The sequence below is a fragment of the Hyaena hyaena genome, unplaced genomic scaffold (genome assembly GCF_003009895.1).
Source record: "Hyaena hyaena isolate Hyena2069 unplaced genomic scaffold, ASM300989v1 scaffold_1158, whole genome shotgun sequence".
Taxonomy (NCBI): Eukaryota; Metazoa; Chordata; class Mammalia; order Carnivora; family Hyaenidae; genus Hyaena; species Hyaena hyaena.
Genome location: NW_024081790.1, coordinates 531,604 through 543,012, shown reverse-complemented (window position 1 = coordinate 543,012; position 11,409 = coordinate 531,604). Strand labels below are relative to the sequence as shown.

Genomic DNA, 11,409 nt, shown 5'->3' with positions numbered 1-11,409 from the left:
TCAGACTCTGAAACAGGCTCCAGGCTCTGAGCTGGCAGTCAGCACAGAGCCCGACGCGGGGCTCGAACCCACGAACCGCAAGATCATGACCTAAGCGAAAGTCGGACGCTCAACCGACTAAGCCACCCAGGCGCCCCTCCATCTCGATGATCTTACCTGACATTCAGGAGCGAACTTACCGCTTCACCCGCCCAGTACTGTCCTGACTCAATTCTTTCATTCTTTCTTCTATTTTGTTCAGAAGCTACAATGAAAAGAAAAGAAGTCAACGGGCTTACTTACAGAACAAGCTAAGAGGAACAGCTAAGTTACAGACCAGGAGGCTGAGGCCGTGGTGACGGAGCTGTGCGATACTCTGGTCCTCCCCCACCCCTTCAGCAGTCCGCATACCTGGCCTAGTTCCACACACCACGACAACTAGCCCTCAAGGTGCCGACCTAACCCCGGTTTAAGTCACCAGCAAGATAACGGGAAAGGGGAGAGCAGAAAGATAGGGCACATAGAACGTCCCGCTTAAAGGTGCACATTCCACCTAGCGGCAAGTAAAATTACTCAGTATTCGAGCAGCCAAGGGAATGACGACAAGCCAGGTTCCTAACAATAAATGAGGAACAACTATTTTTCTTCTAAAATCATTTATCTGGAGGGAGGAAAGTTTAAAGTTAACTGAGACATCAGCAATTAAGTAAGATAATTTTATTAAAATAGACAGTTAATGACCCTCCAGTACTTATAATCACATTGAAGTAAATAAAAAGTCAATAAAAGTGAAAAACCAACACGGTCAACTTCTTGGCCTTGGGACTCGCCATCATAACTCTGAAGGTCCAATAACACCAGTCCATGTGGGTATATTCTCAAATTGGCAAAACTACAAAGGAAAGTATAAATTTAAGGTTAGGAATCGTATCAAGGCATTCACAAGAAAAAGACATCAACACACCCAATTAAAAGGAAAGACCATTGCTCTTTTTTCCCTAAATTACATAGTTAACCATTTTGGTTTCTTAGGAGAGCCTCTTCTTGGGGGTGAGGGAGCCACCAATCAGGAAAGATTGAGATGGAGTCCCTACATGCTAACGTTTTCACGTAACAAGTTCTTGGGCCCAGAAAGCGACTCAGTAGCAAGTTTTGTGAACCTGTTTTTTTAAAGTTTTCTTCAAAGTAAACTCTACCCCCAACGTGGGGCTCAAATGCATGATCCTGAAATCAAGGATCTTGATGCTCAGATCAGCATGCTCTACTGTCTGAGGCAGCCAAAAGCCGCTGCGAACCTGCTTTTGAAGAAGGATCCAGGGCAAGTTATTGGGCCAGGCCTAGTAACCACGGCCGTAAGATGAAGGGAGGATAGGATAGGGCATTTGGGTACTCCCAATTAACCTCCAGAGGGTTCAAACCAGAGCCGTGTTTTTCTGACTACAAGCAGGTGGTGGTTAAACTGACTGAGATGGGGGCTGGCACACCGCAGCCCTACACTGCCCACCTGAGCCAGCCTGCAAGCTGTTCTGCAAAGCCTCCAGACTAAGAATGGTTTTTACATTAAAAAAAATTAATGTTTTTTATTGATTTTTGACAGAGAGAGACAGACAGACAGATAGACAGACAGGGTGAGCAGGGAGGGTCAGAGAGGGAAACACAGAATCAGAAGCAGTCTGCAGGCTCTGGGTGAGCTGTCAGCACAGAGCCCGATGCAGGGCTCGAACCCATGAACTGTGAGATCATGACCTGAGCCGAAGTCGGACGCTTAACCGACAGAGCCACCCAGGCGCCCCGGTTTTTACATCTATAAAGAGTTGTTTAAAAAGAGAGAGAGAATCTGACACTTTATATGGCTTCTTCAAAAATGCTTTCCGACCGCTAATCTGATAATCTGCATATTATTCTCAAAATATTTTAAAACATCAGAGTGTATCACATGCAGTAGGAGCTAATTATTTGGAAAAACTTGTTTCAGTCATACATGTGCATCTGTACTGTATAGACACAGAGAAGTGTGTACAGGGTTATGACATAAAATTACTTCTTAGTGTTAAGTTGTGGTTAAAGAAACATGTGAAAAACGCTAAATTAGAAGAATTCTGTTCAGAGAATACCGGCAGTGTGCTTACATTAAAAAAATAAACCCTACTAGTTAATTTTACCTTCAGCCTTTAAATGGCCCCAAATCAAGTTCAGGCCCAGGAAAGCACAAATCAATTACACCTGAATGGAGCTAATCATCTTTCCCTCCCCCTCCACCACCAGCAGCACAAAGGACAGAGGCTGGGGATGGGGGAAGGGTAGAAAAACATCTCCTTTAACCACCTGATTGATTCTAGCTGAGTCCTCTGCCAGAGAACACAGAACACGAACAATGCTGGAAGTTAAGGTCAAGTACCAAACTCAACAGATTAAAACCAGAAATAGAGAGGAAAATCTGTGGGGCGGGGGCCCGGTGAGGTGGAGAACAAGTGGCTGAGGATCAGGGTCTCAGCATCACAATGTGGCCTTTAGCCAGAAGTCAGGCAGAAGCAGTGTGCCAGCCCCCTCAGCCAGGTGGCCTCCTAGCCTCCCCCATCCATGCCCGGGCGAGAGAAGTGAGACTTCAGGACAGGAACCATGGGGATGAGTCCCAGTTGACCAAGCAAGAGAAGGAGACCAGTGTGGAAAATAAGTTTTTCAACTAAGCATGTTGGGCGGCCTGGGTGGCTCAGACAGTTAGGCATCTGACCAGCTCAGGTCATGATCTCAAGGTGTGAGTTCAAGTCCCACACTGGGCTTTCTGCTGTCAGCACAGAGCCTGCTTCAGACCCTCTGTCTCCCTCTCTCTCTGCCCCTCCCCTGCTTGTACTCTTTCTCTAAAATAAAAACATTTAAAATAAGCATGTTGCGGGGGGCACCTGGGTGGCTCAGCCAGTTGAGCAGCTGACTTTGGCTCAGGTCATGATCTCACAGTTCCTGAGTTCCAGCCCCGCGTCGGGCTCTGTGCTGACAGCTCAGAAGCCTGGAGCCTTCTTCGGATTCTGGGTCTCCCTCTCTCTACCCCTCCCCGACTCATACTGTGTGTGTGTGTGTGTGTGTGTGTGTGTGTGTGTGTGTGTGTCTCTTTCTCTCTCGAAAATAAATAAAAACATTTTAAAAAATAAAATAAGCATGTTAATTTTCATGTTTTCTGCTTTCAGAAGCCAACAGCTCTTGTCAGTCAAAATTCGCTTCCAGGAAGAATTCTAGACCCCCTACACAACTGGAATTGGTGTACACGGTAGAAAATTCAGTAAGTGACGTAGAGAAGTAGGGAGGGCCTGGCTACAAAGTTAGGAGACTGTTAAGAGACTCAAGGCTTCACCTGGAGTGGAGAAGAGGCCTCCTGGGGTGGCAAGGTGACACGGCTCGATTTGCTGTGGTCCCCAAAGGATGGACCACACCCAGGACAGCAAGAGACCATGGCAGGGAAGGTGGAGAAAAGAGGCCAGGACAGAGAGGGGATAAATACAAGCCTGTAGGAACTGGAAGGGTCAAGGACAGCTGCAGATCTCTACTTCCAGGAAATGTGCTGTTAACTGCAGTAGAGCATGGAGGAGGGAAGGGAGGAGAGTTTGGTGGTGATGTTGATTTGGGGTCACCCTTGAAGAAGAAATTATTTTAGGTACATTTGAGGTAACTGCTAAACACGTATATGGAGGTCTGCTACATAGAAATACAAATCTGGGCTTAGGGAGAGAGGGGCCGGGGGGGGGGAGTTTTTGAGAGGCATCAGGAGAGCATTACTCCCCTGGGGTGGACCATACTGACTTATAAAGAGAATAATGGAAGGGGGAGTGGTGCTCAGAAGTAAAAGTTTCCCTCATCTTCCAGCATTGCCTTCTGGATGTCTGTAACATCGCGGGGGTGGTTATTTTTCCTTTCAATAGAAAAACAAGTGAGAAAATACGGGATATTAATGAAACCATGTGGAATTCTAGTACTTTGTACTTTGGGGGAATGGAATTAAAGTCACTGAAAATTCCCAGGAATTCACATTTTAAAATTAACACGGCAGGGGTGCCTGGGTGGTTTAGTCGGTTAAGTATCCAACTTGGCTCAGGTCATGATCGCACAGTTCGTGGGTTCGAGCCCTGCGTCAGGCTGTGTGCTGACAGCTCAGAGCCTGGAGACTGCTTTGGATTCTGTGCCTCCCTCTCTCTCTGCCCCTGCCCTGCTTATGCTGTTTCTGTCTCTCTCTCTCAAAAATAAATAATAAACATTAAAATTTTTTATTTTTTAAATTAATAGTGCAAGTCACTAAGAATCCTACAAGTTTTGCACACTTAACCAGACTGGAAAGAATACAAACCTAGACTTAGGAGGGCACAAAGAGCTCAATGCACTGATACTGTCTTCTTCTTCTTTTTTTAATGTTTTATTTATTTCTGAGAGAGAGAGAGAGAGAGAGAGAGCAGGGGAGGGTCAGAGAGAGAGGGAGATACAGAATCTGAAGCAGGCTCCAGGCTCTGAGCTGTCAGCACAGAACCCGACGCGGGGCTCGAACCCATGAACTGTGAGATCATGATCTGAGCCGAAGTCAGACACTTAACCAACTGAGCCACCCAGGTGCCCCAGCACTGGCATCTTCTTATCGGTCAATTCTTAATTTAGGTTTCCTTCCCTATTCCCAGAACACAATGGTTTTCATCTACATATTGATTATGTAAAGTCTCGAGAGTCTATATAGTCTTATGGAAAAAAAAAAACCATTGAAATCTTGGATCCCCTCAGCTTTCTGTCAACCTCCTTGTAGATATTTGCATCATGCATTTGACCATGGTTTGCATTAATTAATAATAACTTATAACAGTGCTACTTGCAGTGGGATTCACAGTGGGGTCAGCCAACCAGCAGCAACCAACACCCCCGGGAGCTTGCTAGAAATGCTATTTAGGGTGCTGCCCCAGAGCTACCGCATCAGAAATTCTTGGAGTGGGGCCCAGGAATCTTTTAACCAAGTCTGAATCGCGGCCTGCCAGTTCACCCTGCTTACGCTGCCCAGGGGGGTTCTGGGTCCTGGCCATGCAGCAGAAACACCTGGGCAGAGGGGTTTGGAAAAATACTGATGCCCAGTGGCCTCAATCTCTGGGACAATGACTGGGGTAATGGCATCTTGTCAAAGTGCTTCCAGGCAAGTCTACTGTGCACCTAGGGCTGTGAAGCCCTGAATTTTAGCTCCCTCCTACAAGATGTCACAAGAGGAAATAAAAATACCTGGATACCACCCCACCACTGCCCTTTGTCCCCCACCCTTTACCCCCGCTCCCAGCTGAAGTACTCAGATCAGAAGAGCAGCACTCAAGGCCACCTCACCTGCCATTTTTGTTTATGTAGGTCGCTAAATAACCATGGTCTTGCCAGGTGTGCACCGACTCCGTCATCCCTTGCTCCTGGAAAATGGACTGGAGGCCTTTTAGAATGCTCTCACCGTCAGCTAGAGAACAAGGGAGAGAAGGCAAAGTGATCAGGATGAAGTACATTCCAGAATGAGGCAGTTTGACAACTGAACTTTCTGAAAAAACCTGAACAAAGAGTTGCCAGGGGCACCTATCCCTTTTGTCATGAGCTGTGTAAACATTCAAGTCCATCAGGAGATGCTACACAGATTACCAGGTAACACAATAAAGACACCAAAAAAATCCACAAAATACTTGTGCCAAAGATGCATACATGTATTCAGCCAACTAGAGATGGCACAACAAAATGTTTAGCCTAAATCAGAAATCAAAGAGATGCAAATAAAGGAGTTTCTACTTTACGGTAAACAAATTAATGAGAATATACAGAACTAGAAAGGGGATGTCCATTCACTGTTGATGGGTATAAGTGACTTCAAAACTTTTGGTTTTATGTTCCAGGATGGGTTGCTATTATAATTTGAAAAAACAAGGCCACACACTAACATATTTCTATATGTTAGAAAATGAACAATTCCATATGGGACAACCTGCCATGCACTGTGACCCCCTCCTTGGCCAGAAGTCAATTTTCCCCTCCAACCCCACCAACCTCCAAAATGGAGCTCGGTCAAGGTTATAGAAACTGCATTAATCTCTGAAGACTCACTTGATGCCAGAATCTTCAAGAATATCCAACATTATGATACTTAGAGGAAACACAAAATTTTTTTTTTCCCCTCTTCTAGTTCTATATGCTAAGCAGTAATGGTCTGAGAAAGGTAAGATTAAAAACAACAACAACAACAACCAAGATGAGACTAAAGGAATTACTCTGTACTGTCCTATGAGCCCTGTACAGGCTGGTGCTTTGTCCACATAAAATAGTAGAGGCAGCAAAACGTCAAAACGGAGAGTGAGTCTGTGACCTGAACCAAGGCAAAAGAAAAAACAAAAAGATTCACAGCTGACCACAGTGTGGTTTCACAAGAAAATTACACTAGAATCCCTTCCATAAACTAAGTAGCGCCAAAACCTGGACTAGAAGTTAGGATTTTTTTCACTGCACATAGAATGTATCTCCAGTGATGTCTGGAACTATGTTCTCAAGACCTTCCAGAGCACAGTAAGAATGAAGACCACATACTGGGTTCAGAGGCCAAATTAGACAGCAGATGTCTTATTCTGGCCAGCAGAGACTTTTAAAAAAAATTTTTTTTAAACTAGCTGCACCTTACAAACCAGATTTCACCTGCCTCCCACCCCTGCAGTGGGTGGAATGGTGGCCTCTCAAAAGATATGTCTACACACTAACCTCCAGAACCTGGAAATGTGACCTGGTTTGGAAAAAACATTTGGCAGATGTAATTATGGACCTAGAGAAGAGATCATCCTGGATTATCCAGGTGGGCCCTAAATCCAATGACAAGTGCCCTTATGACAGACAGAAAAGGAGACACAGGGATAAAGGAGGAGCAGGTGATAGGAAGACAAAAGTAGATATTGAACTGATAACAGCCACAGGCTGCAAACACCAGGAGCCACAAGAAGCTGGAAGAGGCAAGCAAGGACTCTCCCCTAGAACCTTTAGAAGGACCACAGCCCTGGCAAAGATTGTTTTGGACTTCTGGCCTCCAAAAGTGAGACAGAATAGGTTTCTGTTGTTTTAAGCTATCCAATGTGTAGCACTTCGTTACGGCAGTTCTGGAGGACTAATATACCAACCAAAATTCGTATTTTTAACATCACTAACAAACAATAGCGGGGTGCCTGGGTAACTCTGTCGGTTAGGCCTCCTACTTTGGCTCAGGTCATGATCTTGAGGTTCGGGAGTTTGAGTCCCATGTCAGACTCTCTGCTTTCAGCAGAGCCCACTTCAGATCCTCTGCCCACCCCTCTCTGCCCTTCTTCTGCCCATCCTCTCTCTCAAAATAAATAAACTTTAAAAAAAAAAAACAGCAAATAATGTAGCAAAAATGGCAGTGAAGGCATCATTTTTTAATCTTCCGAATCCCCAGAGACAGAGCTATTAGGCTAGCACAAGTAAAACTCATGGACAACATTTAAAACAAAACTAGATGAGCATGCACCCCAAAGCCCCCAAACAGGAGCAAATAGAGACAAGCAGGTCACAACCCAGAGGCCAGTGTGGTACCAGCACTGGTGAGACGAAGTGAGAAAGCAAAAGGACTTCAAACTGCTCATAAAAATACCAGCTGGGGTTTATGCACAAGGAAGGGCTTTCCTCCCTTGAGAAGACAGCACCCAGCAGGACACAGTGAGAGGAGCAGGGTACCTGGGTAGAGCCAAGGAATGTCAGGGTGGCCATGACGGTCAAATGAACTGAGGCTGCTTCTAGGGAAACACCGCCCCCCCACCAATCAGGGAAAGAACACTGGAGCAGAATGCACACCACACACACACATCACAAGCATCAACCAACACGAGTGATGACCTCATGTCTCATTAGTCTAGCTCATTCCCACAGAACTGTACCTTTGGGAAACTCATTTGGCAGAAAATAGCCGGCTTCGCTATTCTGAAATTGGTTTCAGGAAATTAAAAAAGGGAAGCCCGAATTTTATCTGCTGAATTATATTCGGTTTTAAGACTGAAATCCACCCCCTAAAAAAATTCTGATTTCAAACTTCATAAAAATGAACTGATCTTGTCCAATCTGTTTCTCAATGAAGCCCGGTGGGTTCAAGCCACCGTGGAAGTCACTGAGCTACAGGGCAGTAAAGACAAGCGTGCCCAGCGTGCCTGAGTCCCACATACCCCAAGCAGTATTTGCCCTGAAGAGGAAAGCCACTGTGTCATTATTAAATCCCTCCTTGGCCAGAACAGAAGTTTTCTCTTTTGAAAGTGTATAAAACAAGTCATCAGTCCTGGTAAATGGCCTCAAGACTGAGTTCTGTTGGCACATTACAGAACAGGACACAAATCCTCAATGCCGATGAAGGGGACAATCCAGACAGGGCCACCCTGTCACTGGCCAGGCTGTGCAGTGAATGAGGACCTCAGCTCCAAGGCTGAGCCAGGGCAAACTCTATCCCATGAGCCAGGGAAAGGGGGATCTTTGTCCGATACACCTAAAACCCTTGTCTGCTGGCCAAACGCAGCATGGCAACAGTCCTCTTTTTTAATTGGCACAATTAGCAGAAAGGCACTGAGGGGGCTAATGGAGGCCCTCCATCCAGCCAGGGTTCAAACTGAAGAAAAACACATTATGAAAGAAACCCAACTGAGAGTGTTACTTATTTCTGTACTGTGGGCTTGCCCCTCAGTTCAACAGAAATATGCCAGGTCTGAATGTTATTTCTGGCTGTCGCCACCACCCGATCCCTTGTGGGCACGGAATGTGCCAGGCCCGCCAAGGATACAGGGGCCATGCTCTTTCCCAGTACCCTCCTGCCCTCTCCTGTCTTGTCATCCACGTGGCTCACAGCCCTGAGAGAAGACAGAGAGGGGAGGGGAGCCAGAGCTGAAGCAACTGCCCAACAACTCTTTCCCAGAACCAAGGTTTTAAAATGAAAACAAAGCCATGAAGTGCCTAGTTGCTCAGTCGGTTGGGCGTCCAACTCTTGATTTAGGCTCAGGTGGTGATCCCTGGGTCGTGGGATCAAGCCCCAAGGTGGGCTCCACGCTAAGCATGAGCCTACTTAAGAATCTCTCTCTCTCCCTTTGCCCCTGTCCCCTGCTTGTTCTCTCTCCTTCTCCCTAAAATAATTTTTTTAAAAATTCTAAAAATAAATAATTAAAATAAAATGAAGTCAAAGACTGAGCCCTATTAGGTCTTAACGATGTAGCTAGCTTGGTCATCTTAATCTCAGGTGCTCATTAAGTGTTTTGCGGGGAAATAAAAATTTATTTCAGTTGGCTAAATTAATCATCCATGTTGCTATATCTTTGCAGAGTTTCTAGAACATCTAAATCAGTGGTTTTCAATCCCAGCAGTGCATTATAATCAGTGGGGAGTTTTAAGAACTGTTCTGTCACATCCTAGACCAATCAAATAAAAATCTGGGAGGGGGGACCCAGGGGTCAGTATTTTTCAAGGCTCCCTGGGAAATTCCAGTGCACATCCATGATTGAAAACCACTGATCTATACTCCTAAAGAACAAGAACAAACAAGGAATCCCCGCTATTTCCAAACTAATTACACTCGAGGCACCAGAAGGTTATAGAAAATGTTGAACAAAGTCTGAAAAAAACCGAAACTCCTTACTAAGTATAGCCACAGGCAGGCTAGGACATGCCCCACAAAATGCTTTGCGGTTATTATCCAATTTCAACCTTCATGCTTGTCGAGTAAGAAACCTGTAACATGACCAAACAAAATATATTTGGCTATATTAGGATTCCTCAATTGGGGATGGCAACATATGGTGTGAAGGACTGTCTTGTCCCACACAGGACCTTGGCAAACCCAGTCATACCCACTACACGTGGGCAGTGGCCCCCTTTGTTAAAATAAAAAAAAAAAAAATTAAGGGGGCGCCTGGGTGGCTCAGTCAGTTAAGTGACCAACTCTTGATTTTGGCTCAGGTCACGATTTCATGGTTTGTGTGATCAAACCCCACATCGGGCTCTGCACTGACAGTATGGTGCCTGTTTGGGATTCTATCTTCCTCTTTCTGCCCTTCCTGTGTGCATGTGCTCCCTCTCTTTCTCTTTCTCTCGTCTCTGTCAAAAATAAACAAATAAATAGGGGCGGCTGGGTGGCTTAGTCGGTTAAGCGTCCGACTTTCGCTTAGGTCATGATCTCGCGGTTCGTGGGTTCGAGCCCCGCGTCGGGCTCTGTGCTGACTGCCAGCTCAGAGCCTGGAGCCTATTTCAGTCTGTGACTCCCTCTCTCTCTGACCCTCCCCTGCTCACGCTGTCTCTCTCTCTCTCTCTCCTAGAAATAAATAAAACATTAAAAAAAATTTTTTTTTTAAAAAATAAAAATAAAAAAAAAATAAACAAATAAATAAACTTTAAAAAACAGGGACGCCTATATGGCTCAGTTGGTTAAGCAACCAACTCTTGATTTCGGCTCAGGTCATGATCTCACGGTTTGTATGATGGAGCCCCACATCGGGCTCTGTGCTGGCAGCATGGAGCCTGCTTGGGATTCTCTCTCCCTCTCAAAATAAATAAACTTTTAAAAAGTGCTCACATGCTGCCTCTCTGTCTCTTCTCTCCCTCAAAATAAATACACTTTATAAAATAAAGAAAATTCAAAAGTCTTTTTTTTAAAAAAGACTCCACACCCTCATTGTCCAGGGGCAGAAGTGGCGTGGGCAATGCATCCCTAGAGAACCACTAGTAAAACTGAGCCTGGAGTCAGAAAATATCCAAATTTGGGAACACAAGACTGCAATGTCATAAATACCTACAAACCAGAGAATTTGAAAGTAGATTCAAATGCTAAAAGAGATATAATCACACAGCTTTCAAGTAGGCATTGTATCCAAACTAGGTTAATAAAATGCTGTTCGGCAGAAGTTCTTAAAAAACTCTTGCCAGGCAAGAATGATGTGCAGCTAGTATACCACTTAGCCTTCCAAAGTGCTCAGCAACACAAGGACCTGTCGCAGGGCAAAATATGTCCTTTGTCCACTAGACACTCAATGTCCCTGTTTCCAGACCACTGCCCACTTTGAATTTATTCAAAAGTAACTTTAAAAGAATCAACTTGGAGGTCTGATCCAAATTAAATACACCATTACCAAAAGGAAGGGAAGAGAGGATGAAAATAAATGTGAGGGTGAGGGGAGAAGAGCAGTGAAACACAGCTCACATTTCATCTCCCTGCTTCATGTTCTCCCAGAGATCCACTCTTAGAAGCTCTGACCGTGACAATCAGCTCCAGATGGCTGAATCCCTAATCCATATATCCAACTGGAAGACACTTCCTACTTAAATGCTCACCACACTGTCCCAGTCAAGTCTGAAAATGGACTTGGACTTCTCTACTCCCTCCCTAGATGTTAATACCCCTACTACTTAAAATCCCACATGACG

The 11,409-nt window shown here is 45.1% G+C and overlaps 1 protein-coding gene across 1 annotated transcript in view; it reads right to left on the bottom strand.

Moving 5' to 3' along the window:
- Positions 1-159: 159 nt before the first annotated feature.
- SMS (spermine synthase) overlaps positions 160-11,409 on the bottom strand; it is a 36,455-nt gene continuing 25,205 nt past the window's right edge. Inside the window, exons 3-5 of the mRNA XM_039222556.1 lie at positions 5,317-5,437; positions 781-871; positions 160-244 (exon numbers count right to left, since the gene is read on the bottom strand). Of these exons, the coding sequence (XP_039078487.1) occupies positions 176-244; positions 781-871; positions 5,317-5,437 (281 nt within the window). The 3' untranslated portion in view covers positions 160-175. The remainder of the gene's footprint in view (positions 245-780; positions 872-5,316; positions 5,438-11,409) is intronic.